This window comes from Balaenoptera physalus (assembly GCF_965194825.1).
Source record: "Balaenoptera physalus genome assembly, chromosome: 19".
Classification (NCBI taxonomy): domain Eukaryota; kingdom Metazoa; phylum Chordata; class Mammalia; order Artiodactyla; family Balaenopteridae; genus Balaenoptera; species Balaenoptera physalus.
The window spans coordinates 39,195,430-39,219,438 of NC_138900.1; the positions used below are offsets into that span (position 1 = coordinate 39,195,430).

Sequence of the window (24,009 nt, forward strand, 5' to 3'; positions counted from 1 at the left end):
TTTTGTAGCCAATCTATTTTTTATAGTTTTCCTACTTAAAGATTATGTAAGTAAGGACTATTTTCCTATACAATAAACAGTGTTTACAAAGATGTCCTCGAATCTTCCAAAAGTAGATTAAATTGTGCTTATGTACTTTATTCAAGAAGTCAAGACATTTATAGGTGTTTGTAGTTTTTAGTACTTTACAATTTACGATTAAAAAGAGCAGTAGTAAGAGAACTGAGTAATACGTATTAAAAAGATTTCCATCTAAAATAGTTAAAATAGGTTACAAAAGTTTGGGTGTTTAAAGGAATGTCTTGATTCTCTGGGGAATCTGGCCTTTAGAACCTGGTGTTCCAAGAGAGCCTGGGATTTTGTAGCAGGTTATCATAGCAGGTTAGTGTGAGAGACCAAGGGCCTGAGTGTATCCTGGGTCTGTGCTCATCCTTGCATGAGCACGCATAAGCCACAGACACGGTCCTCAGTGGACAGCCCTGGCCTGCCTTTCAGGAGACCATGTGGCTTCTCAGAAATGATGACAGACGACTTTGAGTATCTAAATAAAAAGAGAGATATATGTTACCTCCAGTGTGCCCATGCAGCATTGTTTGAGAGTTTCTGTCTTTTTTCCCTTCTTAGGTAGCAGATGGGGCCAATGCAATTGTGCTGGGGACATTGGGAGACATTTCCTCTCCTCTTGCAATTATTGGTGGAAATTGTGCTCTGCAGGGTTTCGATCATGAAGGAAATGATCTCTTTTGGACGGTATGAAGAACGAAATACTCTCTTTAGTACTCTTAAACGTTTTTACTTTTAATGTTCTTTAGGTCTTGTTTGTTTGTTTTTTACCACTAACTGTAATGAATAATAGAAACAAAATAGAACAATGTTTATAATTCTGTACATTAAAAAAAGGATATGAGTAATTGGAGTTTTAAGTTACTGGTTTGTATCATCCTCTCTTTCATGTAGCTCCTGTGTTTGGATTAAGTGAAAAAAGATGGCATAGTAATGATTTTGGTTTTATTTTCAGGTTACTGGAGATAATGTTCATTCCTTGGCCTTGTGTGACTTTGATGGTGATGGGAAGAAAGAGGTATGTGCGGGAGGAGATACTTCACTTGTGTATACTTCTCAGCTGAGTACATACATTTTCCCATGACGGTGACATTAGTGTTGAGAGAGCTGTTAGCTTCTCACAGTTGATTTTGGTGCTCTGTTGCCCAAATGATGAGCTAACTGGCCTCATTTGTCTTTCTCCTCTCTTTTCAACAGTAATTTACTTGTGTTTGTCTAGTACAGAGATCAAAACCATGATGTTTCAAAGACACCTGACAGGGCGAGAAGGCAGAACATTTGATGGGATCGCAGTCACATTCACAGTCTTATAACTTGATTCCAATGCTTTTAAATCGTACCTAGTTCTCAGTTTTGGCCAACTTTTTCAGGAATCTGAAAGTTTTAGAGATTGGCTCTTAGCCTTTTTAAACTATTCTAATGGTTTCTCTAGAAATTAACTTCTTGAGCAGCCAGTGAAGTACTGTGTTGGGCATTGACTTACCCTCCACTTGTCCACGGATACTGGGCTCCGGCTTTTGAAACAGGGCTTCCACCTGCAGGCAGACAGACACCAAACCAAGAACATTTTCAGGTGCCTGGTGAAAGAACTTGTTCTGGGTAGGAGGTGCAGCCCACATGGCAGGATGTATAGTAACCACTTTTTCTTCACTGACTGAATCTTGACCTTCTCAGTGGAAGGAACCTTTCTGAGCATCACATTACTGGGAAGTTGGAACTCCTGGGTGGCTGTAGCAACATACGAAGTATCATGCGATTTTTTTGTTTTATTTTTGGAAATTTTGCTGTGATCACTCGCTGAACTAAATATGTATGATTTTTTTCCTTTCAGCTTCTTGTTGGATCTGAGGATTTTGATATCCGAGTTTTTAAAGAAGATGAGATTGTGGCAGAAATGACAGAAACAGAGGTAAGAAGTGTAAGAAGGTATCAGAATTATGATAACCTTGACAGATTAGCATAGTCAAGTGTAACATTAAAGGAGAGTGCTGGGACATCTTCTCACAACCCAGACAGTTTTAGGGTAAAAACTGTGGGGATTAAACAGAGTTGTGCATTACAGGGAAAGAAGCATTTAAATATCCTTTATCAAGATATATCTTGAAAAGACTGATTAAATAGAGAAAAATTATTGAGCACATAAAGGTATTTATTTTAATGAGCTAATACATACTACTGATAATAATAGCAACCATTTATTGTGCACCTAAAATATGCACCTGAAATATGCACCTGAAATATGCACCTGAATATGCACCTGAATATGCACCTGAATATGCACCTGAAATATGCACCTGAAATATGCACCTGAATATGCACCTGAATATGCACCTGAATATGCACCTGAATATGCACCTGAAATATGCACCTGAAATATGCACCTGAAATATGCACCTGAATATGCACCTGAAATATGCACCTGAATGTGTACCTGAATGTGCACCTGAATATGCACCTGAAATATGCACCTGAAATATGCACCTGAAATATGCCAGGCACTGAACTTACTCATCCTACAACACCCCTGTTATGAAGGTATTATTAGTTCTCATTTTACAGATGAGGGAACATGTTAAGTTTCTCTGTTAAGTTACTCTCACAAGCTCATGGCTAGTAGGTGGCATGGTCAGGATTTGAAGCTTTGTGCCTTCTCCTCCTCATCATCATCATGTGTATTAAATGGGGTTGAATATTGAATAAAGTGTGTAAATGAGATTTTTATACTTTTTCTCTTAATTCAAATTAAGTACTTCTTAGGCACATTTCTATAGGTAAACTTAAAAATCAGATGTTAGAGAACTTGACTAGTTTCTTTGTGATTAGAATTACTCATGTAATTGAACCTGAGATGTTTCTTAAAGATTTTTTTTTTTTAAACAGTGAAGATGGGACTTCCCTGGTTACGCAGTGGTTAAGAATCTGCCTGCCAATGCAGGGGACACAGGTTCGAGCCCTGATCCGGGAAGATCCCACATGCCGCGGAGCAACTAAGCCCGTGTGCCGTAACTACTGAGCCTGCACTCTAGAGCCCATGAGCCACAACTACTGAAGCCCGCGTGCCTAGAGCCCGTGCTCCGCAACAAGAGAAGCACTGCAATGAGAGGCCCGTGCACCGCAACGAAGAGTAGCCCTCGCTCCCCACAGCTAGAGAAAGACCATGCACAGCAACGAAAACCCAACGCAGCCAGAAATAAATAAATAAGTAAAAGTAACAATTTAAAAAAACCCATCTTTAAAAAAAAAAACAAACAAAAAAAACAGTGAAGGTTACTCTTATCCTTTGTAGCTTTGGTATTCTTAGGATATTTATTTGCTGCTGGTTTTCCAGGATTGGGCAAGATGGAAACAGAAAAAAGAATTAGGATATTCTGAATTAAGGAAGGAGAAAGGGATAAAGGAGCAATGGCTTGTGACCATTTTAAATGGACAGAAAAAAAAAAAAACAACAGAAGGAAGTCTTGGAGATCAAAATGATGGGATTGTGCAAAATTGAATCACGTGGTGTTCGGGAGTCTGTATCAGAAAAGCTTGAGGGCACCAGCCTCAGAACTCACCTTGGCCACTCATCCTCGCTTCTCGCCACTTACAAAGCTGTCTAGGGACATCAGGCTTCTATTTCCCTGACTACAAAAGGGAGACCACAAAGCAAAACGTGCATATTGATATATAAAATTGTTATCAATGATTTTAACTGGTTTACCTTTATTATAGATTTTTACTTCGACTTACTATACTTTTTATGCAGTTATAGTTATTATGGTTGTAAACTAATAGCTGTGGATGGAGGAAAATGAAGGGGAGAAGCGAGTGCCAAAGCAACAGTCTGAAGATGTGTGTCCATATGGGGGTGGTTTTGTTTATGTGTATGTGTTTAATGTGTGCTTTTCTAGAGAGAAGATCCTTAGCTTTCATTAGATTCTTGAAGGGGGTTGCCACCACCCTGTTAAAAAGACAACTTGAGAATCACTGGCCTGTAGGTGCTGTGTCCTGCATTACCATTTCCCTTTCATTCAAATTTGTGGTAAATCGGGACTTCCCTGGTGGCGCAGTGGATAAGAATCCGCCTGCCAATGCAGGGGACATGGGTTCGAGCCCTGGTCCGGGAAGATCCTACATGTCACGGAGCAACTAAGCCCGTGCGCCACAACTACTGAGCCTGTGCTCTAGAGCCTGTGAGCCACAACTACTGAGCCCACGTGCCAAAACTACTGAAGCCCGCGTGCCTAGAGCCCATGCTCCGCAACAAGAGAAGCCACCGCAACGAGAAACCTGTGCACCGCAACGAAGAGTAGCCCCCGCTCGCCGCAACTAGAGAAAGCCTGCGAGCAGCAACAAGTACCCAACGCAGCCAAAAATAAATGAATAAATTAAAAAAAATTTTTTTGTTTAAAAAAGAAATTTGTAGTAAATCTTTTCTCTTTTAGGGAATCATTGAGGTGTTGTTGAATTTCTGTTTATTGTCAGTGCTAGATGTGAGGGGAGTGCATTCTTTGAAACACCTCTTTCCTAAATCCTGGAAAAGGACAGAAGAACATGAAATAGAGCAAGGGATTTGAGGTGCCTCTTGATCCTTAGTCCGCAAAAGAAGAAACTAGTGAACTAATGAAGGACTAAGGGACCGAGGGAAACTGGGGCTAAATTTACGAAAATGTGGACTTCATAAGATTGTTCATTTCAGGGCTGCTTTCCTGTCCTCTGGGTTTGATTTTGCTCCTAGTTCAAATGTCTTTTCACACATCAGCAAAATTATAATTTATTTGGCAGTTGAACGGCACTGCCAAAAGAATGCCTTGAGCTAAATAATTCTGGAGTCCTACCCAGCACTTTGTATTCAGAGTTAAGTGAAGTGGGTGGTTTTATAGAAAAGCTGTAGGTGTAGAAGAAATTACATAACTATTCTCTGCTTTATACAATTTATTTCTTTGTATCTCTTGTATTAGTGTCAGAATTAGAGAGTAGATCTGCAGGATCATAGATATCATTAAACTTTGGTTTTAACTTTTAAGGATAATTTTTTTCAGTATCTAAAATTTTATCCTCTTAAGTATGTTAAATCCTCTAATTCTGTAAATATTTCAGTATAATATATACATTATGTATATTGTTAGATACATACAGAAATCCATGTGCTGGGGTTTTGCTTTTCAAAGGATTATGTTTTCTTCTAAAAAACGTCTTTCATCTCTAGCAAACAATAAATTATGTCATAGAAAAGTATACACTTAAAAGATGTTTAATTGTGGATTTTACAAGTCCTTTTAAAATTTAGACTATAGGATATCATAAGTTCAGGAAACTGGAATAATCATTAAAACATTTTGAGTTAGTGTGTATAACATCTATTGTACATATTCCAGATCTTGTGTACGCAGCTTATTCCCTCCTTAATTCCTTAATTTTATGATTTAAAAAATACTAATTTGTTGAAACCTGCTACATATGCTCAATCTAAAACAGTAAATTTTGTGAGTTTATTTAATTCTGATTATCCAACTCTGAAATAGATGACACGGATCATAGAGAAGGGGAATGCATTCCCCTCTAATGGATTGGAAGTGCATTTAAATCTAATTTTAACATACTTATAGCAAGGCATGCAGTTTTATAAAGCCACACTTTGCACTAAATTGAGCCTTAATGAACTGTGTTTAATCATTATTTTTTGCAGATAATCACCTCTCTTTGTCCCATGTACGGCAGTCGATTTGGTTATGCCCTTTCCAATGGCACAGTTGGAGTTTATGACAAAACAGCCCGATACTGGAGAATTAAAGTTAGTATGATTAAGCCTCTGAGATTCAGGGATTTTATACTTATTGAGAGACTTATGTACTAATTGTTGAAATTCCTTTTCAGTCCAAAAATCATGCCATGAGCATTCATGCTTTTGACCTTAATTCTGATGGAGTGTGTGAACTGATAACCGGTTGGTCCAATGGGAAGGTAAGTTTAAACAGTAGAGTTCAAGTATGATTTAAAGTAATAATTGTCTGAGATACATTGGCTGTATGACTCAGAGCAGTAACACGAGAATATAAACTTGAGTTCCTTGGCTGTGCTTTCAAATGTAACTTCATAATCTTCCCATGTTTTTTTATTCTTGCTCTAGTTGTCAACACTGCAGAGTGAGTGAGTGTCCTTTCCATCTCATAAGCGCTATTTGGGGGAAAATCTCTAGGAAGGTTCTTTCTAAAAAAAAGAAAATCTCTAGGAAGGTTCTTTCTCTTCCTTGAAGGAATGAGAATCAATTTAATCAGGTTGATCCTAGGCATAAGCACGTTAAAAAAAGGATTTTTTTTTTTTTTTTTTTTTTAATTTTATTTATTTATTTATTTTTGGCTGTGTTGGGTCTTCGTTTCTGTGTGAGGGCTTTCTCTAGTTGCGGCGAGCGGGGGCTACTCTTCATCGCCGTGCACAGGCTCAGTAGGTGTGGCTCACGGGCCCAGTTGCTCCGCGGCATGTGGGATCTTCCCGGTCCAGGGCTCGAACCCGTGTCCCCTGCATTGGCAGGCAGATTCTCAACCATTGCGCCACCGGGGAAGCCCCAAAAAAAGGATTTTTAATAAGCTAATAGTGAACTGTGTGTATAGCTCTTTTCTAGTAAGTCTTCAAGTCTGACTAAAAACAGAATTAATGGGAAGAATTATGTTAGCATATTGTTTTCTGAGCTAGAACTTCAAAATAGAATTTTTTTGCTTCTTTCCTTTTTTAACTTCAAATCAGAATTTTCTACAGTCTTTTGGCAAGTCAGGATTATCTTGTTAGCAACTGCTTCAGTAGCTGTCAGATCTCCATGGATACCATTTGCCCTAGCTCTTTCATCTGTCAGTGCCAATTGCCTGGAGGAGATCAGCTAATTGTATCTTTTCTTCTTTGATTTTTCTTTACTTTTGGCCAGTGCCTTGTAACCTTCCTTTGGTGTTGTGTGAAAAACAGATTCTAAAAAACTGTTACGTTGGTTGCTACTTCTCCACTTGGTTTTGTCTTTGGTAATGGGTGTTAAAAATGATAGAGAAAGACCATGTAGTTGCTTATTAAGAAACTTGAAAATCCATAAAGGGGACCCTGTTCTGGAGGAATATAAATTATTATGGTTGATTTGAGAATTAGAAACTACTTGACTTGAGAAGTTATCAAAAGTAACCTTCAGATCTGACTCTGGACCTAGATGTTTTTCTCGTTAAATGCTTTCAAAATTTTAAGAAATTTCTATTATATAATCTGTTGTAGGGCATAAAAAAGATAAGAAAACTATACAGTTCATAATATAAGTAGAAAAATTGGTATCTGCACTTAACAGAAATAGCATTAAAAGGAAAATATACAGATCCAACAGGTGACTATAGGTACAAAATTACTAAATTAAATGCGACTAGCCAACTGACTTTTTCTTTAGTAGGTCATTTGTTGAGTTGGAGGCTCATCTTCTCTTCCAAGGCAAAACCGTCATGTTGGATAAAGCAAAAGAATAGAAAAATCCACAGAAATATAAATTCGTAGTCCTGTTTCTTAGTTAGCAAATGAACCCTCTTGTTTGCTAAATATTGTGGAAATGCAATGCTGACGGCCATGGAGTAGTTAGAAAGAAGCAAGTTCAGTTCAATCTGAGTTCGAGGGTTCTGTTAATGTGCGAAGAGCTTTGGTTAATACGGGCCATTCATTACTTCACAGGCTTTAGCATCCATAATTTTCAGGCTTAACTGATGTTGTTATTAAGAGCATGGTATTCTTCAGACAAGGGGTAGGAGCTAGTAGTAAGCTGTGACCTAACTTAGTGTAGTTTTTCATTGCAAAGTTTTGCCCAGAAGGATGTTTATGAAAAGACAGAAATAGTGGTCACTGAGATGCTTGCTCTATTAGATTTTCTGTAGCTAGCCTTTTATTAATATAATGCGTATGTTCTTGCTTAGAACAAAGTCATCATTTTAAGTGGTTATCCTTCATTGTCGTTTTGAGATGCTTTTGTTTCTGATGGGTTGGTTAGTTATTTGCCTCCCTTGGGAAGCGGAGACTCAGAGGATAGTAGGACTCTCTGAGGTGTCTCAGTAGTGTACGTGGAAGAGGGACTCTTTTTTTAAAAAAAATATTTATTTATTTATTTGGCTGCACCAGGTCTTAGTTGCGGCATGCGGGCTCTTAGTTGCGGCATGTGGGATCTTAGTTCCCTGACCAGGGATCGAACCCGGGCCCCCTGCATTGAGACCACCAGACCACCAGAGAAGTCCCAGAAGAGGGACTCTTAAACAGGGCTATTACAAAAGGTTATATGGTGGAAGATTGGGCTAGGTTGACATTTTTCAAACTTTAGCTATAATTATATTGTATACATTTACATATAGTAAAGATAAAATTTGTATATAGAGCTAACATGTCTTGTATGCCTCTATGTGCCAGGCCCTGTTCTGAGTGCTTACCACGTGTTAATTCCTTTAGGCCTCATTACAACTCTGAGGTGTGGATACAGTTATTTTCCTCATGTGCTTATTATTGATCTCCAGATCAATTATTGACCTCCAGATGAGGAGGCCAAGCACAGAATGGTTAAGAGACTTGTCCAAGATCCCACAGGCAAAAAAAGATCCCAGTGGCGAAGCTGGAATTCAAACCCAGGCAGTTTGGACTTTTGCACTGTTCTGTATATTCTAAATGTACTGCCTCTCAGGCAACCCACTTCTTCAAAGGAAATACTATGTGCAGGCCAGTATGTAAAACAGCTTTTACTTAATAAGAAAAAGAAAACAGAGCTGATTGCGGCCCCTTGGCCCTGATGGTTGTAGGTACGTCCTGAGAAGCCACAGGGTCCCATGGAATACTCTTGAAAACTTCTAGACCATAGCTGATTTTAAAGCTGATTCAACTTTAAAATTTTGTGTTATTTTTAAAAAACTGTAGCATAAGCTATTTTTCAAGTTCTTGTTTTATTTTTAGGTCGATGCTCGAAGTGACCGAACTGGGGAGGTCATCTTTAAGGACAACTTTTCTTCTGCAGTTGCTGGTGTGGTGGAGGGAGATTACCGGATGGATGGCCACATACAGTTAATCTGCTGCTCGGTGGATGGGGAAAGTAAATCGGGATAGGAAAAATCCTTGAAAAGTCAGATTTTGATTTGGGTCCGAATACCGGGAAAATTCCACTCTAAAGTGTTTGTGTTGATATCCTTTCATCCTAATAAATTCACCTAAGTTGGGGAAATGAAAACTTAGGTTTTAAGAACAGGTAATTGATGACTTAAAGTAGACCTGGCTGTACCTGGGCTTATCCCTCAGTCTGGTGAGTGTTTTTTCCTCTTGTCAGTCCGGGGCTACCTGCCAGGCACGGCTGAGATGAGAGGGAACCTTATGGACACCAGCGTAGAGCAGGACCTGATCCGAGAGCTGAGTCAGAAAAAGCAGAACCTGTTGCTGGAGCTCCGTAACTATGAGGACAATGCCAAGGTAGGACCTAATGTGGAGGGCCCATGGGAGTCTGAGAAGTTGAGAATGACCAGGAGGATTGGCAGCTGTGAAAGAAGAGTTTCAGCATCTGCCACGGTGTGGGCTCCCCCTCCCCACTGGTGGAAGCACAGATGGTTTGCCTTTCCGCTAGTGTCAGAATGAAGAGGGTGTGTATCCTTTAACCTAGAAATTCCACTGCTGGGCAGCTAAACTATGGAAATATTTGCATGAGTGTTCAGAGACATTTACTGCAGCACTATTTGTAGCAGGGAACAGTTGGAAGCAACTTAACTTTTGATCAGTAGTAGGGACTGTGGGCTGGGGAATATTAAGCAGCTCAAAAGAATGAAGTATATATATGGGGACTGATACGGAAGGGTATCTGTGGTGTTACTGAATGAAAGGAAGCGAGAACAATATGTACAGAGTAACTTTTATCTTTTTCAACAACAAATAACATAAAAATTGACAACTGCAGAAGCTCTGTGTGTGTGTGTGTGTGTGTGTGTGCGTGCGTGTGTGTATATGTACATGTATGTACCAAACTGGCTGGAGGATGAGCTGGGGAGTAGGATTTTAATTTGTCCCATTATGCATAACTGTATTTGAATTTGCTATACTAAGTGAATTTCTTTAGTTACTAAAAAAAATGCAGAAAAATGTAAAAGACATGCTGGGGGACAGCGGACCCTAACCACAGGAAGGGATGAGAATATTTTCCTTCGGGAAAAAGCCAGGTTAGAGCAAGAGCACTAATGAGGTGAGTCCTTTGAAGTCTAAAGAATCAGGTGAATAAGATGATGGGGGATCTGTCTTCTGAAGCTAAATAGCCATGTTATTTAAAATTAACATTAGTTCACTGTTCCGGTGACTGAGTTGGAAGTGGGTGGGGGTGTTTCGCAGGCCGAACTGAGCAGTCCACTGAATGAGGCTGATGGGCATCGCGGCGTCATCCCGGCCAACACCAAGCTCCACACTGCGCTCTCCGTCAACCTGGGGAGCGAGGCGCAGGCTGCGCATGCGGAGTTGTGCATCTCCACTTCTAATGGTAAGTCGTTACTTAGAGCGGGTGTGTTGGCACCTGTGCCATCTTGTACTGGTTCTTGGACTGCTGTCTTCTCTCTTCCCTGCAGACACCATCATCCAAGCAGTATTGATTTTTGCAGAGGGAATTTTTCTAGGTGAAAGCCACGTGGTGCATCCCAGCATTCACAACCTTTCCAGCTCCATCCGCATCCCAATTACACCTCCCAAAGATGTCCCTGTGGATCTGCACTTGAAAACCTTCGTGGGTTACAGGAGCAGGTGACCCTTTGCAAGCCACAGTTCATTTCCAGAGAGCAGTTAGAGAGCAAAATGTGTAGATGTCCCATTATGTCATGGATTCTCTGGGGCCGGAGAAGCCGTTTAAGGGTTCTTCCCACCCAGGCAAGGTTTCCTATGACCTCTTATTTCTCTAATTTGAAATTTTTCAAAAAAAGTAACGAGTATATAAGTTTAAGATGGTTATTTCTGGTTTTAGTCAGAGGATCTCATATTCACAAAAGTTCCAAAAATACATTTAAAGGATAGTTTATTAGTTTTGGCCACTAAGACTACAAGGTTAGGTTGCACCTTTACATGAGAATCATATGTAACCTCAGCTAGTGAAAGGAAACCACTAGATTTTTGGAAGATAAAAACCTTTTCACATTCCTTTTAGAGTGTTTTAAACCCTTGGTGCAGGCACGTATTGGATTGGCCAAAAAGTTCGTTCGGGGTTTTCCGTACCATCTTACGGAATGAACTTTTTGGCCAACCCAATATGTACACAGACCCATGATGTCACTAAATCCCAAACACCATTACATACGGGACTTTAACCTTCAAGTCTTTTTTGGGCAGGGGGAGTTTCTTTATTGAAACCCTTACATGTCAGCTTGATGACCTGGTAGTGACGTACATTTATTTTCTGGGCCTTGCCCTTTGAAATAAATTCTACACAAACAGTTCTCTTGTGTTCCGTTGGTTGGCCACAGCACCCAGTTTCACGTGTTTGAGTTGACAAGACAACTCCCCCGTTTCTCCATGTATGCGCTGACCAGCCCGGACTCTGCCAGTGAGCCGCTCAGTTATGTCAACTTTATCATCGCAGAACGGGCACAGAGGGTGAGTATCTGGCTTTTCTCTTTCAACACTTTTGCACTTTAGTATCCTTTGGATGTTTTTCTGTAGAAAGGGGGAAATTACATGAATGTGTTATTTGGTAGCAGTAAATATGACATGAAAGAGTTATGTAGCTTGGAGTTGGATTGTTTATAACCTGTACCAAAAATGTTGCTAAAATATCTTCTCCCATTTTGAAAAATTATTCGAAAATATTTATTTTGGATAATCAATTCAGAAATATTTATTTTGAATAATTTATTCAAAGTTACTTACCTAAGCAATCCTTAGTCACAGGTGACTTCTTCCCAGTTTTCAATTCCTCTCTTTCTTATAGTCTTAGTGTGGTTGGATCTAGTGTTCCAAGAGGAGCGTGCATCAGAATGGAAAGAGAGTGGGGACTTGGAAATGGGAACATTTTTGGGGTTCAAGTGCTACCTTAACTAGTAAATTCATAGTGATCTTACGGAATTCCCCTCACCAGTCTGAGCCCCAGTTTTCTTATCTGTAGGTGAGGATAGTCTTACCTCACAAGGGGGCCCCTGAGGATTACATAATTGGTATAATAGCATTTTGTAAAGTTTAAAGGACTAATACCTGTGGATTTTAACCTTGGCTGGACTTTGGAATTATCAGTGAGGCTTTTAGTCATGTAGATTCTCAGGCCCCTTCCTGGCCTGTGAAACATGAAACTCTACAGGTGGCCCCTTCCAAAAGGCCTCACAGGTGGATCTTATGTGGAACCTGTGTTGCAAACCACTGTAAAGTATTACTATTTATATTAAAATTAATTCTTTACTTATAGTGTGGATGTATCTCTGTGTTTGTGCTGTATGTGTGCAAACTTCATTTAAATTTTTTAAAGAGTGGAATGGAATGATTTTAAGCAGGATATAGCTGCAGAAGAGCTATCATGTAAACAGAATTAGCCTCATACCTGAATCATTTCCACGTTGCATGTAAGATTATGTCTAAGTAGAAAATGCTATAAAATAACACATGCTGTGGGACCGGACATAATTATGAATGTTACTTAAGAACATGCATGGGGTGGGAAAAAGGAGTGTGAATAGTGTTTTCTTGGTGGGGGTGAAGTATAATTCTTTGGGGTTTTTTTGTTTGTTTGTTTTGTTTTGTTTTTCCAAGTAGTAAAACTAGAAAGCAGGATAACTCTTAATAATGACTGTACTTTAAAAATGGAAATTCATTTCATCCTGTTCATCTTTAAGGTTGTTATGTGGCTCAACCAGAACTTTCTGTTACCAGAGGACACTAACATTCAGAATGTTCCATTTCAAGTGTGTTTCACATCCTTACGGAATGGTGGTCAGCTGTGTATAAAAATAAAACTTAGTGGAGAGGTAATTTTTACTGTCACGGGCACAGATTTCTCACGTAACATTTAACGTTCAGTGTAAAGTGAGGCAGGTGAAACCAATCTCAAGGTCGTAAAACCACGTGTTTCAGGCTAGTCTGTTAGTGTTATCATCTCTGACATGGGCGTATAATCTAGAACAGCGGTTTTCTGCCTCTCTCCCCCCTTCCCTTCACCCATTCCTTGCCTAATTTGGGACGGTTTAGGAATACAGAGGAGGACAAAACATTTTCACTGTCTGAATGACCTTGGTGTTCAGTTTATAAGGCAAGAGGATTGATTTTTTTTTTTTGCCTGCTGCTAGAAGTAATTTGGTTTGTAATTTCCTTGAGGGCTAGACCTTATCTTTATCACCACATATACATTTATGTTCAATTAATGTGTTGAATATGGGAAATTTCAGGTAGTTTCAGCCAAGTTTGTCTTTAATGTCCAAGGATGCTAACTTGCCTTTTTTTCTCTGGATAGATCACTATAAATACTGATGATATTGATTTGGCTGGTGATATCATCCAGTCGATGGCATCATTTTTTGCTATTGAGGACCTTCAGGTAGAAGCCGATTTCCCTGTCTATTTCGAGGAATTACGAAAGGTGCTAGTTAAGGTGAGGGCACCTGGTGGATGCATTTGCGAGAACATTGTGGTCTAATAATGTTTGAAATGTTTCTCTTAAGTTAGTGGTACTACAAATGTACATATGTTACGTGATAGTCATGTTTTAAAGAACTTTTGAAAATTCTTAAAATAAAAATTGAGCTAGTATTGGAGAGTTCATGAATTAAAAGGATATTTTTTATAAAAGTGAGTGGTTAGCTCTTGACCACCCTGCTTTCTGTGTTTGGTTTGGAGGGACACTTTAAAAACAATAAATGAACATTTTCCTTTGCTAGCCTTTCATCTTATCTGTTGTATCTACTTTTGCTTTTTGGTTTAGTGCTTTCCAAGAACCCAAAATCAAAAAAGAAAAGGATTGTGATTTGTCCCCACTTATAACAACATCCCCACCCCAGATCTCTAAAATGTTAATATTTGTGTTGCTTGGGCTCACGCTGCTAAGACATGGGAAAGATTCACATCGAATGTCATTTTGAGTGTTGGAGGCAGCACAGGAGGAGATGAAACCCAGGAGATAGTTAAGATGGGGCAAGTGAACGGCAGAAAGAAAAGGGCGGGGCTCCCCTCGTGGCGCAGTGGTTAAGAATCCGCCTGCCAATGCAGGGAACACGGGTTTGAGCCCTGGTCCGGGAAGATCCCACATGCCGCGGAGCAACTAAGCCCATGCGCCACAATTGCTGAGCCTGCGCTCTAGAGTCGCGAACCACAACTACTGAGCCTACATGCCACAACTACTGAAGCCTGCCCGCCTAGAGCCCGTGCTCCACAGCAAGAGAAGCCACCGCAATGAGAAGCCCATGCACTGCAGCGAGGAGTGGCCCCTGCTCACTGCAAATAGAGAAAGCCTGCATGCAGCAACGAAGACCCAACACAGCCAAAAATAAATAAAAAATAAATAAATAAATAAATAAATTTTTTAAAAAAAAAGAAAGAAAAGGGCCTCGGTATATAATACATAGCGTCTTTTCCATTTATCTAGTTTTCAAGATGTTTGTGAGGCTTTTTTTTTTTGGCCACCACGCGGCAGGCATGCGGGATCTTAGTTCCCCGATCAGGGCTCAAACCCGTGCCCCCTTCAGTGGAAGCGCAGAGTCTTAGCCACTGGACTGCCAGGGAAGTCCCTGTGAGGTCTTTTTAATTCCTGGGTGTTCATGGTCTCCAGGTGGATGAATATCACTCAGTGCATCAGAAGCTCAGTGCTGACATGGCTGATAATTCTAATCTGATCCGAAGTTTGCTGGTTCGAGCTGAGGATGCTCGTCTGATGCGGGACATGTGAGTATCTACCACGGCCGGGACAGGTACGTGGTGGAAAGCGTCAGCGATGTGGAGTAGCATCTCTCAGATGCTACTAGTAGGAGTGTAAATAGGTACAGAGGCTTTGGAAAATAACTTGGCATCATCAGTAAAGTTGAAAATGTGCATACCCTATGACCCAGCAATTCTCCTGGTTTATAACCTCGAGAAATTTGTGCATATAAACCAGGATGTTAGTTCAAGAACGTTCATAAAGGCATCGTTCATATGAAGCCCAAAGTGGAAACAATCCGTACTCATACAACTGATAAATTATGATATATCTGTACAGTGGAACACTACATGCAATGAGAATGCACGTGTCTGGCTGACATGTGACAACGTGGACAAATCTTACAAACATAATGGAGATTGACACAAGTAAGACTCAAAAGAGTATGTACAAAATGCTTCCATTTATATAGTTTGGAAACAGACAAAACTAAGCTATATCATTTGGGAAGCATACATAGATGACAAAAATATAAAGAAATACAGGGAAGAGATTATTATATAAGATAGTATTTTCTCCTAGGGGAGGAGGGGACTCTGTTCAGAGAGAACACATTGGGAAGCTTCTGGAATGCTGGCAATGTCCTGTTTCTTGACCTAGTTAACAAGCATTTGTTTTGTGAGTTTTTCTGAATATGTATTATATTTTAATATTTATTTATATTTTTAAAAATTTTTAAACTTTTGGCTGCATCAGGTCTTAGTTGCAGCACGCGGGATCTTCGTTGAAGCATGCGGGATCTTTCGTTGTGGCGATCTTTCACGGGCTCCAGAGCACGTGGGCTCTGTAGTTTGCGGCATGCGGGCTCTCTAGTTGAGGCGCGTGTGCTCAGTAGTTGTGGTGTGTGGGCTTAGTTGCCCCGCGGCATGTGGCATCTTAGTTCCCCGACCAGGGATCGAACCCATGTCTCCTACATTGGAAGGCAGATTCTTTACCACCTGACCACTGGGGAAGTCCCTGAATATGTATTATATTTTAGAATAAAAAGTTAAAAACAAATTTGTGCACATCTAGCTTCTTGCTAAGATGCAAAATTTATCTTGGCAATAAAATGTACTGAGGTGGATTCAGTAAAATAGTTCACCAATGATAGGTGAAGTTTATGTGTGCATTTTAGAGGCAAGAGTTCGCCTAAGGTGCTGCTTGTTTTCCTGAAAGGCCTGAATCATTAGCAGATAGTTAAAATGGTCTTGCTCAGAAGTAAGTGATTTCTGAAAGTTATATTGTTGAAAATTTCAAACACAAAAGTAGATTGAATTATATGATTTCCTCTATAGCAGCTACTTAGCTTCAGTAGTCATCAACTAAGGGCTCATCTTGTTTCATCTCCACATTCACCTTCTTCCTCTTCTAGGTACTGTATTATTTTAAAGCAAATTCCAGACATCATATAATTTTAGCCACAAATATTTCAGACAATGAACCTTTAAAAAAAAATAACCACAATACCATTATCACACTTAGAAAAATGTAAAATAATTTTTTTAAAAATTAATTAATTAATTTATTTTTGGCTGCGTTGGGTCTTCCTTGCTGCACACAAGCTTTCTCTAGTTGCGGCGAGCAGGGGCTACTCTTCGTTGCGGTGCGTGGGTTTCTCATTGCGGTGGCTTCTCTTGTTGCGGAGCACCGGCTCTAGGCACGCGGGCTTTAGTAGTTGTGGCTCGCGGGCTCTAGAGTGCAGGCGCAGTAGTTGTGGCACACGGGCTTCGTTGCTCCGCAGCATGTGGGATCTTCCAGGACCAGGGCGTGAACCTGTGTCCCCTGCACTGGCAGGCGGATTCATAACCACTGAGCCACCAGGGAAGCCCTAAAATAATTTCTTAATATCACAAAATATCTAGTCGGTGTTTAAAATTTCCCCAGTTGTCTCAAATGTATGTGTGTGTGTTTGTGTGTTTTAAGTTGTTTTGTTCAAGATTCAAAGACCAAAGACCATGCATTGAATTTGGTTGATAAATCTCTTTTAATCCATATATTTGCTTGCTCACTTTTTCTCCTAACTCTCTCCTTCTTCTTTAGTTTCCCACTTTGGATTTTGTTGATTGTATCCTGTGGTAATGTTTAGTAGTATTCTTCTGTTCCCTGTATTTCTGTGAAAATGGTAGTTAGATATAGAGGATTGATCAGATTCAGGTTCAATTTTTTAGCAAGAATGCTTCGTAAGTGGTGCTGTGTACTTCTGTGAGGATGCATGTAACGTCTGGTTGTCTCTTTTTATTATGTTACCAGCTGTTGATGATCACTGCTGAAATCAATTATTTCTTTTCGGGTTTGCAAAGTAGTGATATTTTAATTGTTATTTTTTCTTTGTAAATTGGCTGAAGTACTTCTATAAAGAGTAACATTCCTTCATGAATTAATGAATTATTTGGTTCCCTGAGGTACAGTTTGTACTGGAATGACACACTATTTATCAGCTTTAAAATAATGAGCTGGTTCCCTAGCATCTCCAAGTTGACCAATGAGATTTTTAAAATCCTATTAACATTTTTAATGTGCTTCAGTCCATTTCAGTTATTCTTTATGATGGCTCAGTTGTCCTGTCTTTGGCCAGTAGAAGCCTTTTCAGGTTGGCTGCAGTTATCAATACCTTTGGACAGACCTATTAGTTTCATTAGTTTGTTTTCTTGTACAATATGTTTTAGGCTTATCTGGTATATATCCTGTTCTGAATCTGGAATCAGCTATTTCTTCAGTCCTGGTCCTTTATAGTGGGAAATGGAGATCATAGTCTGAGCATTAGAGATGCTCATTGCTACTGGGTTGGATATTGATTTGAGACCTTTTCAATAGATAAAGCTAGGAAATTATATGTTTTTTTCAATGAGCAAATATATCGTGAATTCATACTATTTCCACTTCAAATTTATGAATACAGGCTCTTACTTAATTTTGATGTTAACGGTATATCTCTTCTCTCTCACATTGGAAATCATGTCTCTAACCCCTGTCAGCATAACTATTGGCTTTATCTTATGGTACACACACAGCATTTAAGGATAATACCAATGTTACTGTCAACAATATGATTGCCGAAAATGGAGTAAGACTTTTTTTCTAGTTCTTTGTGTCTTTAGAGTGTGTTCTAGTAGGGAGTTTTAGTCAGATTACTATATTTTAAAGTCATTTGAAATAACTCCTCTTTTTTTGATCATGCTACAAGTGTGAATATACAGTTAGGTTCATTTGGTTCATTTTGCTGTCAATCTTAGGGGATTGACATTTTTTCCTTTTTGGTTTGATTTTATTACATATTTATTAAAACCTTATATGGGTCCAAAGTCGGTCCTATAAAACATGTGCAGAAAAGTCTAACTTCTCTTTCCTGTCACCTCCATCCTGTTTCCTCCCTTTCACTATAAATAACCAATCAAAAATTTAAATATACACACACACATCTCCTCACATGGTAAGTAAATCATAGCAAGTTACTCTTCTCCACCTTGCTTTTTACACTTAAAAATATAGCTTGGAGTTCATTCCACGGTAGTACACAGAGATCCTTCTCATTTGTTTTTACAGCTACACAGTACTCTATTCTCTGGATGTTTATTCAGCTAGTTCTCCACATTTGGGTTGCTCTTCTGCTATTATATTGCAGTGAATAATTTTGTTACATAAATCTTTTCATATTTTTACTCAGGTATCTTTGGGGAAAAGTTCTAAAATGGGATTGCTGGGGAAAATGATACATGTGTATACAGTTTTGCAAGATTTTGCCAAATTCCTTCCCCTCCATAGCCGTCATACCATTTTGCATTCTCCTCTGAGAGTGCCTGTTTCCCTTAGTCTTGTCAGTGGAGTATGTTGGCAAACTCTTGGATACTTACCAATTCAGTGGGTGAGAAATGGTCTCATTGTTGTTTTAATTTTCATTTATTTTATTATGAGCAGTATTGAGCATCTTTTCATTATTTTAAGGGCTTATTTGTGTTTCTTTTTGTGTGTAAATTGTTTCTTTCTTTCTTTCTTTTTTTTGGCCACGCCAGGCAGCATGAGGGATCTTAGTTCCCCAACCAGGGATTGAACCTGTGCCCCCTGCAGTGGAAGCTTGGAGTCCTAACCACTGGACTGCCAGGGAATTCCCTGTAAATTGTTTATTTCTTTTGCCTATTTAGATTTTTGGTTTTGAGTATAAAAGCTTTTAAAATTTTTTATGTAGTCAAATTGATCTGTCTTTTCCTTGGTACTTCTACATTTTGAGTTCTAGTTACAAAAGTTCCCTTACTTCCCATTTGTAGAGAAATTCACCTATACTTTCTTTTAGTATTTTGTATATTTACATTTAAGTCTGTTACAGTTGGAGTTTATCCTGGTGTTCAGTGTAAGTTATAAATTCAGTTTTATCTTTTTCTATGTGACTGTCACATTGTTTCAGTAATACTACGTTAAAAGCCTGTTTTCCCACTGATTTGAGATGCTGCCTTTATAATAATATAATGTATTTCCATATGCAATGGGTCTATTTCTGGATTTTCTATATTGCTCTATCCATCCATCTTGTCTCTTCATTTGACAGTACGATTCTTTTCTTAAAAATGCTTTGTATGTTTTAATGTCTGGTATGGCTAGGTGCTCCTCCCCCAACCCTTTTGCTCTTCTTTTTCATGGTTTTCTGGGCTACTCATGCTTGTTTGTTCTGTGAACTTTATCAGTTATTTTAGCTCCAGAAAAAAGTAGGCAGTTTTACTGGGATCACGTTAAATTTATTAACTTAGGAAGAATTGACATTGTTACAGTGATGTTCAGTCTTACTAAGAATGCGGTATGTCTTTATATTTTGTTCAAGGCATGTTTATGTGTTTCAGGAGTTGTATGGTTTTGTTCACGTAGGTATCAGACATTGCTTGTCAAGTTTAGATGTAGGTATTTTCTTTTTGCAATTGTAAATAGGCTCTTTCTTCCACATTATATCTTCTGTTTTTTTGTTTGTCTATATGAACACTATTGATTTTTCTGTGTTGATTTTATAGTCTACTACTTTACTGAATTATCTTATAGTTTAGTTTTTCCAGAGGTACACTGTATTATTTGTAAATTGAGATAGTTTTACCTCTTTCCAGTTCATTTTCTTCCAGTTGTTTTCTCTGAGGTATATAAGAATTTTGCTTTTTTTGACCAACTTTATCTATAGGGCTCCTCCTTTTTTTCTCTCTCTGGCTTTTTTTTTTTTTTTTTAAGTGAAAGAGATGTTGCTGGCTTTAGGTATTTGACTGTGCTAAACTGGAGAGAAGTGACCAGCAACCTCTAAATTCCTTTTTTCTTGATTTATTTATATTTCATTTAGAGACTATCAGGTATACATTGTTTGTATTTTTTAAAGCCAGGTTAGTTGATATATAATTTATAATATACATGTAGATAATTCACCCTTTTTAGGTTTACAGTTCAATAAATTTGGGGAAACTTATACTACTACCAGAATCAAGTACCTCTCCTAACCTCCAGGCCCTGGCAGCCACTGATCTAATTTCTCTTCCTATAGTTTTACCTTTTCCTAAATGTCAAATAAATGGAATCATACAAATATATAGCCTTTTGGGTCTGGCTTCTTTCACTTACCATAATGCCTTTGAGATTCATCCATATCGTTGCAAGTTATCAATAGTTCATTCCTTATTATTGCTGAATAGTATTCTATTGTATGGATATGCATACTTTGTGTATCCATTCACCAATTAATGGACATTTGGGTTGTTTCCAGACTTTGGTGATTGAGAATAAAGCTGCTATAAACATTTGCATACAGGTTTTTTGCAGACATATTTTCATTTCTTTTGGGTGAAATGTGGCATAATGTGATTGCTGTGTTGTATAGTAAGTGTATGTTTAACTTTATAAGAAACTGTCAGTATTAATCTGAAGCTTGGAAGGTAGTCTATCACCTTACTTTTCCCCACCCCTCATATCATGGGCATGATAATTCTTGGTTCCTAAGTTCAAACAAACCATGGATCAATAACCAAGGAAGGCCACTTGTCTTCCATTTATTTGGAAGAAACAGAATATTTCATAGAAAATTCTCAATGTTTTCAAAGCAGACTTTAGCAGTTACCCTGTTTTAATGACAATACAGCTAAAAATCTGGTTTGTTCCTTTTTTTAATGTCTAAGAATTTTGCAAGTCTTTTCATTTAAGCCTGCCATATTGAGGTACAGTGGTGCTAAATTTCTCTTGATGTACACAGGAAAACAATGAAGAATCGCTACATGGAACTATATGACCTTAATAAAGATTTGCTCAATGGATATAAAATTCGCTGTAACAATCACACAGAGCTGTTGGGAAGCCTCAAAGCAGTAAATCAAGCGATTCAAAGAGCAGGTCGTCTACGTGGTAAGTCTCTTTTTGTAGCACTGTATTTCGTCTGTAATTTTGGGGTGAGAACCACTGAAGATGGTGGTAGCTTCAAGAATTCATATCAGGGCTTGTATCTATAAAGATGCCTTTCATACTGAAGTTAGCACCGTTCACTTGAGTTTCAGTCAACCTGTTGTTTGCCTTTAGTCTGCAGACTTCAGAGGGAAAGAACACTTTCAGCTCCTTTTCTTAGATCTTGCTACATCCTCTAAAGAAAAACCTAGTGACAGATACTCAAGAGGAAAGCCTTAAATACTCCTATTAGAAAAAAATAAAAAAGACTGAAAATTAATGAGTTAAGTTTCCAACTTAAAATTTACAAAAAGAACAACAGAATAAACCAAAGGAAGCAGAAATATCAGCCAGAGATTTATACCTGGAATCCGCTGTTTTGGGTCAGTGCTTTGACCTCCTTTTATAGAAAAGGATCAAAGCTCATATCCACTTAGCAAAGATTATTTCTAAAACTGACTCTTGGTGTCTAGGTGTGAGATAATTTCTAAGCTTGGTTTGTGATAAAGTCCCTTACAAGGGTATGTATCTTTTTTAGGGAATGGTAAGATAAATTCGTTGAATTTGTAGTTACCTATAACTCTTTTCTACCCTAGTTTTATGTTGTTTTTTTAGATAGCCTCTGATTCATAATTTCACTTTTAATAATCTTTTGGCTCATATGGATTTGATGTTTCTTCTCTTACAGTTGGAAAACCAAAGAACCAGGTGATCACTGCTTGTCGGGATGCGATTCGAAGCAACAACATCAACACGCTGTTCCGAATCATGCGGGTGGGGACAGCTTCTTCATAGGAGAGGAAAGAATAGGTAACTAGGTTGCTAGAAGGGGTTTTTCCTTAAACTTCTAGGCTGGTTTGCTTTGGATCACGTCCTGGAGAACCCAAGGTGCTGAGAGCGAAAACCACCTTGGTGAGTTGTACAAATGAAAGACAAAGCATTGCATCTGAAAAGTGTATTCACCTTCTTTTTTTAAAATCAGTAGTACCGTTGCAGAATACACTAGGTTTGTATGGAGGGAAATGAATACTTTTGAAACATTAGGGCTTCAAAGTCCAGTTTTACTGTACGTATGTAAAGTCAGTATGTAGATGCATCTTCTTTCTTGAAATTGTAATTAAAGTAGATTATCTACTTTTTCATTAAAATTTAAAGGTGTTGCACTATGTGTTGACTGATTGTGAAATCACCACCATATCAGAATTGCATAAAACCATTTGTATTATGTGGAGAAAAACAAAAATATGGATATTCAATTTGTGTGCCTTTTTTTTAAACCTCACGTCATTTTATTGAATATATACTTATTAAGAACTTACTTACAGTAGGAATGTTCTACACTTTGGTCCGAAGATGGGCCATATATATAATTCTCTGTATAACAAAAAACCGTTTGGAATTTTCAGAGCTGAATGTGGAGAAGTGAGAGTGAAGTCTAATGCAATTATGGAGGTCTGGCTCAGAATATGTTCCAATTTTCTTCTAGTGTGACTTCCCTTTCCTGTGAAGAGCAGGAAGCTAAAACAGAAGTTTCTCCAATTTGTTTCCAGCTGGTGATCCAGGTTTGATTCAGCTTGCATTTCAGATGCAATCACATGAGACTTGAAATTTGAACTGAGATAAATGGGATATCGGGCATGCATTTGATCAGTGTGGATTATAGCAAATGTGGCGTGGTTCTGGAGCCAAACTCTGTCTCTGAGGCTTGCCGACGTAGCAGAAATAGATTCTGGGTAGTGGAAAAGCTGGCATGACTGGGGGACCTTGAAGCTAGAGTGGCAGCTTCCTGGTTTTGCATGTGCGGTTTCCTGAATGGAGCACTGTGGTGCTGTCTGGAACCAGTAAATGGTAGCTCATTCAGTGGCTCAGCCTGAGGCAGTCCTGTGTTTATATATGCAGTAAAGGGTGCCTCCCGGTTTCACAAGCAGCTTCCTGATCTGGCAGGAGCAGCTACTTTGGCAGCCTGGTTCTACAGTACGGACTTGAGAATAGATTCTACAATTGCATCCTACAGGTTTTTATTCGACAGCCTTAATAATTCTGTAAGCCGTCTGGCAGGCTGTAATCCTTTTATTCAGATTGTCCGGTGGGGAGTCTGCTCTCTGCCTCAGAATACTGACCTGCATGAAACGCCAGAGACGACGCAGAACATAGGGCTTTCCTCTGTGGTCCATTAATCTCACAGTTTCCCCCGTTTGGCCATTTAGGATTACCTCTTCTATTTCTGAAATGTGAGCTTTAAGGAGCCCTAATTTTTATGAGACTGTTATGCCCCTCTAATACCTTTGTTTTGCATTTTCAACCCGTAAGCTCAAAAGACAGCCACATATATTATCTTCAGTAATCTCCAAATTAGTAATCTTTTATACCTCTTCAAAGATGAGGAAACTGAAGCGCAGGGATTAATTACTTGCCAGAGCCACAGAGCTACTGGCAAGACGAAAGTCCCACCGTGGGGTCTTTTTCTGTTTTAGCCATAGTCTAACTTACACCTTTTGAGATTAAAATCTCTAGTTGGTGCTGGTTTTAAATTGTATGGCATTATTCATTTTTAGGGACCCTTAAAGAATCATCTCATTAAAGGTCATTCTGTTGTTCTTCAGCCCCAAAACTTCCTTCTTACACCTAAAAGTATTCATGGACAAGGCTTGAAGGGGTCGACCTGCAGCAAGATTACTTTTTATAGCCCT

The 24,009-nt window shown here is 38.8% G+C and overlaps 1 protein-coding gene across 2 annotated transcripts in view; it reads left to right on the forward strand.

Moving 5' to 3' along the window:
• Nucleotides 1-22,485, forward strand: part of BBS2 (Bardet-Biedl syndrome 2) — a 58,481-nt gene extending 35,996 nt beyond the window's left edge. For both annotated transcript variants that reach the window (XM_082436986.1, XM_082436987.1), the window contains 15 exons: nucleotides 629-750; nucleotides 1,019-1,081; nucleotides 1,895-1,972; nucleotides 5,732-5,836; nucleotides 5,920-6,006; nucleotides 8,992-9,127; nucleotides 9,359-9,498; nucleotides 10,402-10,546; nucleotides 10,632-10,803; nucleotides 11,517-11,646; nucleotides 12,873-13,004; nucleotides 13,487-13,624; nucleotides 14,798-14,910; nucleotides 21,135-21,283; nucleotides 22,008-22,485. In XM_082436986.1, the coding sequence (XP_082293112.1) occupies nucleotides 629-750; nucleotides 1,019-1,081; nucleotides 1,895-1,972; nucleotides 5,732-5,836; nucleotides 5,920-6,006; nucleotides 8,992-9,127; nucleotides 9,359-9,498; nucleotides 10,402-10,546; nucleotides 10,632-10,803; nucleotides 11,517-11,646; nucleotides 12,873-13,004; nucleotides 13,487-13,624; nucleotides 14,798-14,910; nucleotides 21,135-21,283; nucleotides 22,008-22,114 (1,817 nt within the window). In that variant the 3' untranslated portion in view covers nucleotides 22,115-22,485. The remainder of the gene's footprint in view (nucleotides 1-628; nucleotides 751-1,018; nucleotides 1,082-1,894; nucleotides 1,973-5,731; nucleotides 5,837-5,919; nucleotides 6,007-8,991; nucleotides 9,128-9,358; nucleotides 9,499-10,401; nucleotides 10,547-10,631; nucleotides 10,804-11,516; nucleotides 11,647-12,872; nucleotides 13,005-13,486; nucleotides 13,625-14,797; nucleotides 14,911-21,134; nucleotides 21,284-22,007) is intronic.
• The last annotated feature ends 1,524 nt before the right edge of the window (nucleotides 22,486-24,009 follow it).